Below are 7,500 nucleotides of genomic sequence, written 5' to 3'. Positions count from 1 at the left end.
ATTCTAATTAATCTATATCTATATCTTACATTATGTGTGGTTAACCCCAAAATAAATATTGTGGAGTGTGGTCTGCGACCCCTCCATTGCATTTAGCTTCGATGGCACCACTTTTTTCCCCTGCCGGGGACCACTTAGTTATCTGGGGTCCCATTTTCGTTGTTCTTTTTTTTTTAATTATTCTAATTACTGTCTTTTAGTTTTTTTTTATTAAGTCTTGCGTTTATTATTGGATCTTAGTGTCACTTTATTTTAGATTTTAATTCTTTCGGCGTGTCATGAACATGACAAGTAATTAAAAAAAAAAAATACTTTATACTATCTCTTTATCATGATTTTTTGAACACTTGTTTTATCGTTTTTATATATTTATCTTGTTTATTTTTTTATTTATTACTTGGGTGTTTCTTGTCCTGTGTTTTAAATTTGGATTTTTATTGATATGTGGATTTTTTTTTCTTTTAATATAATTTATGGCGTCTTGGTTTTTTTATTGTGTATATTTTCATTGACTATCTTTTATCAGTATTTGATTTGCTTTTTTTTTTATTATTTTTTTTAGAATGGTACGTTATCGTGTGGCGAGTCTATGTCAGAGCCCGCGCCTTGACAATAAACACGTCAAGTGGGAATGCTGTGTCTTTTGGACATGCGCCTGCCTCCTCTGCTGAAGCATCACCTAAAGTTTGTACCAGCTCATTTTCGTTCCTTGCCTAGTTGCATTTGTGCTGGACGTAGAAGTGTTTAATCAACAAGGCATTTCTTCTTCTTTTAACGGTAGGTTCATGTCTGAGCCGCCGTGGTCACAGCATGATACTTAATTGTAGTTTTCATGTTGTGATGCTCTTGGAGTGAGTACGTGGTAGGGTCCCCAGTTCCTTTCCACGGAGAGTGCCGGTGTTACCTTTTAAGGTAATCATTCTCTCTATTTTATCCGGGCTTGGGACCCACTTGACTTGGGCTGGCTTGGCCACCCAGTGGCTAGGTAGGCAATCGAGGTGAAGTTCAACAAGGCATTAGTTACATATATATATTACGTTCTTTAAGATGAGCCTCTTCAACGGCGTATTTTAGTCATTGTGACGTTCATTTCACTTTTATTTTCTCTATTTAATGAAGATTTCAGTTTGAAGTTTTTGTTTGTTTTAACTAATGCTCATTATTTTATCTTTTTCATCGCTTTTACATGTTCTTTATTTGTGTTTTATCTCTGTCACCTCTACTTTTACTGTTTTATTGTTTTTACTTCTGCTTTTACTCAATCTCTATTTTACGATTTCAGTTAACTTTTTAGTCTGTTTTTAACTATTGCTTAACCGCCATCGTGCTTTAGCGTTGTTTCATTTCCGCTTTTACTATTTTTGCTGCTTTGACCTGATCTTACCTGTGTTTTACCTCATTATTCATAAGTACTTTGCTTCTACCACTGCTACTGCTCCTGATTCTACCACTGCTACTGCTCCTGCTTCTATCACTGCTACTGCTCCTGCTTCTATCACTGCTACTGCTCCTGCTTCTATCACTGCTACTGCTCCTGATTCTATCACTGCTACTGCTCCTGATTCTATCACTGCTACTGCTCCTGCTTCTATCACTGCTACTGCTCCTGATTCTATCACTGCTACTGCCCCTGCTTCTATCACTGCTCCTGCTTCTATCACTGCTACTGCTCCTGCTTCTACCACTGCTCCTGCTTCTATCACTGCTACTGCTCCTGCTTCTATCACTGCTACTGCTCCTGCTTCTATCACTGCTCCTGCTTCTATCACTGCTACTGCTCCTGCTTCTATCACTGCTACTGCTCCTGCTTCTATCACTGCTACTGCTCCTGCTTCTATCACTGCTACTGCTCCTGCTTCTATCACTGCTACTGCTCCTGATTCTATCACTGCTACTGCTCCTGATTCTATCACTGCTACTGCTCCTGATTCTATCACTGCTACTGCTCCTGCTTCTATCACTGCTACTGCTCCTGCTTCTATCACTGCTACTGCTCCTGATTCTATCACTGCTACTGCTCCTGCTTCTATCACTGCTACTGCTCCTGCTTCTATCACTGCTACTGCTCCTGCTTCTATCACTGCTACTGCTCCTGCTTCTATCACTGCTACTGCCCCTGCTTCTATCACTGCTACTGCTCCTGCTTCTATCACTGCTACTGCTCCTGATTCTACCACTGCTACTGCTCCTGATTCTATCACTGCTACTGCTCCTGCTTCTATCACTGCTCCTGCTTCTATCACTGCTACTGCTCCTGCTTCTATCACTGCTACTGCTCCTGCTTCTATCACTGCTACTGCTCCTGCTTCTATCACTGCTACTGCCCCTGCTTCTACCACTGCTACTGCTCCTGCTTCTATCACTGCTCCTGCTTCTATCACTGCTACTGCTCCTGCTTCTATCACTGCTACTGCTCCTGCTTCTATCACTGCTCCTGCTTCTATCACTGCTACTGCTCCTGCTTCTATCACTGCTACTGCTCCTGCTTCTATCACTGCTACTGCTCCTGCTTCTATCACTGCTACTGCTCCTGCTTCTATCACTGCTACTGCTCCTGCTTCTATCACTGCTACTGCTCCTGCTTCTATCACTGCTACTGCTCCTGCTTCTATCACTGCTCCTGCTTCTATCACTGCTACTGCTCCTGCTTCTATCACTGCTACTGCTCCTGCTTCTATCACTGCTACTGCTCCTGCTTCTACCACTGCTACTGCTCCTGCTTCTATCACTGCTACTGCTCCTGCTTCTATCACTGCTACTGCTCCTGCTTCTATCACTGCTACTGCTCCTGCTTCTATCACTGCTACTGCCCCTGCTTCTATCACTGCTACTGCTCCTGATTCTACCACTGCTACTGCTCCTGCTTCTATCACTGCTACTGCTCCTGCTTCTATCACTGCTGCTGCTTCTACTTCTATCACTGCTACTGCTCCTGCTTCTATCACTGCTACTGCTCCTGCTTCTATCACTGCTCCTGCTTCTATCACTGCTACTGCTCCTGCTTCTATCACTGCTACTGCTCCTGCTTCTATCACTGCTACTGCTCCTGCTTCTATCACTGCTACTGCTCCTGCTTCTATCACTGCTACTGCTCTTGCTTCTATCACTGCTACTGCTCCTGCTTCTACCACTGCTACTGCTCCTGCTTCTACCACTGCTACTGCTCCTGCTTCTATCACTGCTACTGCTCCTGCTTCTATCACTGCTACTGCTCCTGCTTCTATCACTGCTACTGCTCCTGCTTCTATCACTGCTACTGCTCCTGCTTCTATCACTGCTCCTGCTTCTATCACTGCTACTGCTCCTGCTTCTATCACTGCTACTGCTCCTGCTTCTACAACTGCTACTGCTCTTGCTTCTATCACTGCTCCTGCTTCTATCACTGCTACTGCTCCTGCTTCTATCACTGCTCCTGCTTCTATCACTGCTACTGCTCCTGCTTCTATCACTGCTACTGCTCCTGCTTCTATCACTGCTACTGCTCCTGCTTCTATCACTGCTACTGCTCCTGATTCTACCACTGCTACTGCTCCTGCTTCTATCACTGCTACTGCCCCTGCTTCTATCACTGCTACTGCTCCTGCTTCTATCACTGCTCCTGATTCTATCACTGCTACTGCTCCTGCTTCTATCACTGCTACTGCTCCTGATTCTACCACTGCTACTGCTCCTGCTTCTATCACTGCTACTGCTCCTGATTCTACCACTGCTACTGCTCCTGCTTCTATCACTGCTACTGCTCCTGCTTCTACCACTGCTCCTGCTTCTATCACTGCTACTGCTCCTGCTTCTATCACTGCTACTGCTCCTGCTTCTATCACTGCTACTGCTCCTGCTTCTACCACTGCTCCTGATTCTATCACTGCTACTGCTCCTGCTTCTATCACTGCTACTGCTCCTGCTTCTATCACTGCTACTGCTCCTGCTTCTATCACTGCTACTGCTCCTGCTTCTATCACTGCTACTGCTCCTGCTTCTATCACTGCTACTGCTCCTGCTTCTATCACTGCTGCTGCTTCTACCACTGCTCCTGCTTCTATCACTGCTACTGCTTCTATCACTGCTACTGCTCCTGCTTCTACCACTGCTCCTGCTTCTATCACTGCTACTGCTCCTGCTTCTACCACTGCTACTGCTCCTGCTTCTATCACTGCTACTGCTCCTGCTTCTACCACTGCTACTGCTCCTGCTTCTACCACTGCTACTGCTCTCTGCCTTCTATCACTGCTACTGCTCCTGCTTCTATCCACTGCTACTGCTCCTGCTTCTATCACTGTACTGCCTGCTTCTATCACTGCTACTGCCCTGCTTCTATCACTGCTACTGCTCCTGCTTCTACCACTGCTACTGCTCCTGCTTCTATCACTGCTACTGCTCCTGCTTCTATCACTGCTCCTGCTTCTACCACTGCTCCTGCTTCTACCACTGCTACTCCTCCTGCTTCTACTACTACTACTACAACTACTAATGCTCTTATCTCTCCGCTTGCCACTCTTCTTCTTTTAACAGTAGGTTCATGTCTGAGCCGCCGTGGTCACAGCATGATACTTAATTGTAGTTTGCATGTTGTGATGCTCTTGGAGTGAGTACGTGGTAGGGTCCCCAGTTCCTTTCCACGGAGAGTGCCGGTGGTACCTTTTTTAGGTAATCATTCTCTCTATTTATCCGGGCTTGGGACCAGCACTTGACTTGGGCTGGCTTGGCCACCCAATGGCTAGGTAGGCAATCAAGGTGAAGTTCCTTGCCCAAGGGAACAACGCGGCGGCCGGTGACTCGAACCCTCGAATTCAGATTGCCGACGTGACAGTCTTGAGTCCGACGCTCTAACCATTCGGCCACCGCGGCCTTGACGATCATGGGCTTCCATGATTTTTTACTTAGCAATTTAGAGCGGTGGTTTGCCATTGCCTTCCGCCCGGTGTTTTTATCGAGTCACCATCTCTATTTACCCGGCACTGACTTGAGCTGGCTTGGCCACCCAGTGGCTAGGCAGGCAATCGAGGTGAAGTTCCTTGCCCAAGGGAAACAACGCGCCGGCCGGTGACTCGAACCCTCGAACTCAAATTGCTGCTTATTTTATGTATGAAAAGGACTCTGACTGTTTTCAAGCACTGCCCGGTAAATAATATCTGTGGAAGGAATAGTCAGTCTATTTTCTCAGGACCTGGAAGTTTGGCCATTCCCTTTTGGCTTCCAGTTTGTTTTCTTTCTTCCCTCACGAGGAGGGAACGGGATCCCCTTTGTCTCTTCATACTTGGTCACTAAGCCTCTTCTGCCTCACTGGAGTATTCCGGACTCCTCTTTCGTAGATAACATCTGGTCTTGAGCTAGATGTGAACCTTACAAAAAAAAGAAAAAAAAAGAAAAAAAAGTAAGTAAGAAAGAAAGAAAACATATATATATGATATATATATATATATATATATATATATATATATATATATATATATATATAATTATATATTATATATATATATATATATATATATATATATATATATATATATATATATATATATATACATATACATATACACACGTATATGTAAGTATGTATGTATATGCATTAAGAAACAAGCAAGTGCAAAGCAGTTTTCGCCGATTTGGGGAAAGGCAAAGAGACCGTGAATGAAAGACGGCAATACTAACAAGGAAAACATTAATAACAAAGGCAAATGGACGTGAAATAAAACCACAGACTGGGCTTAAGGTTTAGTGAAAGAGAAACAGCAGAAACATCTACACATTCATCATCGCGTTCACAGAAAAGTCAGCAGGAACTAGCCTAAGAAACGTTTATGAATTAATGAGACTAGATTAAAAAGAAATTCTCTTAATTTGGGATTTTAATTGCACAGTCGACAGGAAAGTTCGGTTCCGAAAACGTACCCTGATTCTCGGAGTTCAGAATTACCAGAAATCGTAAATTAGCAATATCTAATCAAAACGTGGCGGAATACGCGAGGGAGAAAGGCAAGGATGAAGCCTTCTCTGCTTGGTTAGATATTCACAGGATGACAAATGTTGTTCTGAATACTGCCCTTCATTGGTGGAAATCTGGTCAAGTTGTAATGATATTAACATATTTTCTTATGCAGGAAAATGGGATTGAGAGACAGGGGGTAAGAGGAGGTTATCTGAGCTTCAGAACTATCCTTGAGGACAAAGACCAGGATGCAGGTCTGCGCTAAGAAGATATACAAGTGCAATCCTCTAGGTTTTATGAGATTTTTGGTAAAGGAATCATGTCGAATTTCAAGAACAGAAAAAGTTTAACAACAACAAGAGCAAAATTGAGAGAAAACACCCTTTATGTGAAAGCCCCAGAAGTACAGAGACAGTAATAAGTTAATATGTACAGTTACTGAGGATAGAAACTACATAGAGACAAGTAGAAAAATCGGATGTTCAGCTTATGCTTATTATTCCCCTGAGAGCCATCTGAATATGCTCACAGGCGGTGCAGAAATACAAAGGAGACCAACGTACGAGGAGTGGCATACTTAGAATTTGGACTATTTTAAAACGCCAACAAATAGAACGTAAACGGGTGGAGCAATACTCGTCCCTTGTACCAGTACAGTTTAAGAAAAAAAACATTACTAAACACCCTGAGAAAAAACAGATCTTCGGATGAAACTTGTGGATCACATAAATAACATATTTCGGAAAATGCCACCACATATCGCAGGTATGAAGAAGACTCGGGTATGTAGACGAAGAAATGGTAAAGAAAATTCTCACGAGTATCATGAGACCTTCTCTAGAGTAAGCTCGGTGGCGTGGAGTCCGAACCTGTGGAAACTGGAAACTACGAGCGCCAACTTTAAGTATCTTGAATTAGAGGAAAGACTTAGAGAAATTAAAACTTACAGCGCTCGAAGAAAGAAGGGAACGAGGCGATGTGATTATACTTTACAGCCATAACAGTCAGCTAAAACGAGTTCAAAAAGCGGGTACTAGACACGCACTAACTTTAAGGAACTTGAACTATGAAGAAAGATTTAAGAAATTTAAAGTTATAATGCTGGAAGAAAGAGGATAACGAGACGATATGTTTCTACTTTAGAGTTAGACAAGGAAGAATTGACCAGAATCCACCGTGGTAAATGTAGAGAAAAGGTACGAATGAGAATGAATAACATAATGCGAAAAATACATATCTTCAATTTTCTTAAAAGGATAAAATCGAAAAGCTTCAAATAATGTTCTTGAGATGTGAAATTATTACTCATCATCCATTTATACTTTCACAATTTGCAAGAAAACGGTTTTAGTTTTTTAAAGAAGAAAAAAAAAAGAGGTCATAGTAAAAGTTAAGTCCAGGATGTAAAATGATCTAGATCTCTATGCAAACAATTGATGAATGGAACAGCCTTCCTGAAAATGTTGCAAGAGCTAGAACGAGACATCAGTTCAAAAGGTCATAGAATAACATAGAACTCATAGAAGGTCATAGAACTCGGCTCTCTTCCCCGCATTTAGGCAATTAGGCAAAAC

At 42.7% G+C, this 7,500-nt stretch overlaps 1 protein-coding gene across 1 annotated transcript; it reads right to left on the bottom strand.

Annotated features, from left to right (window-relative positions):
• Positions 1–587: 587 nt before the first annotated feature.
• Positions 588–5,316, bottom strand: LOC119578495 (serine/threonine-protein kinase fray2-like). The gene is made up of 3 exons (XM_037926069.1): positions 5,282–5,316; positions 2,902–3,370; positions 588–713 (listed from the first exon to the last, which is right to left on the bottom strand). The coding sequence occupies exons 1-3, from the start codon at positions 5,314–5,316 to the stop codon at positions 588–590; spliced, it is 630 nt and encodes a 209-aa protein (XP_037781997.1).
• Positions 5,317–7,500: the final 2,184 nt, after the last annotated feature.

This window comes from Penaeus monodon, chromosome 11, assembly GCF_015228065.2.
Source record: "Penaeus monodon isolate SGIC_2016 chromosome 11, NSTDA_Pmon_1, whole genome shotgun sequence".
Taxonomy (NCBI): domain Eukaryota; kingdom Metazoa; phylum Arthropoda; class Malacostraca; order Decapoda; family Penaeidae; genus Penaeus; species Penaeus monodon.
Note: the sequence above shows the minus strand (reverse complement) of the source record. Positions and strands in the feature narration are given on the sequence as shown.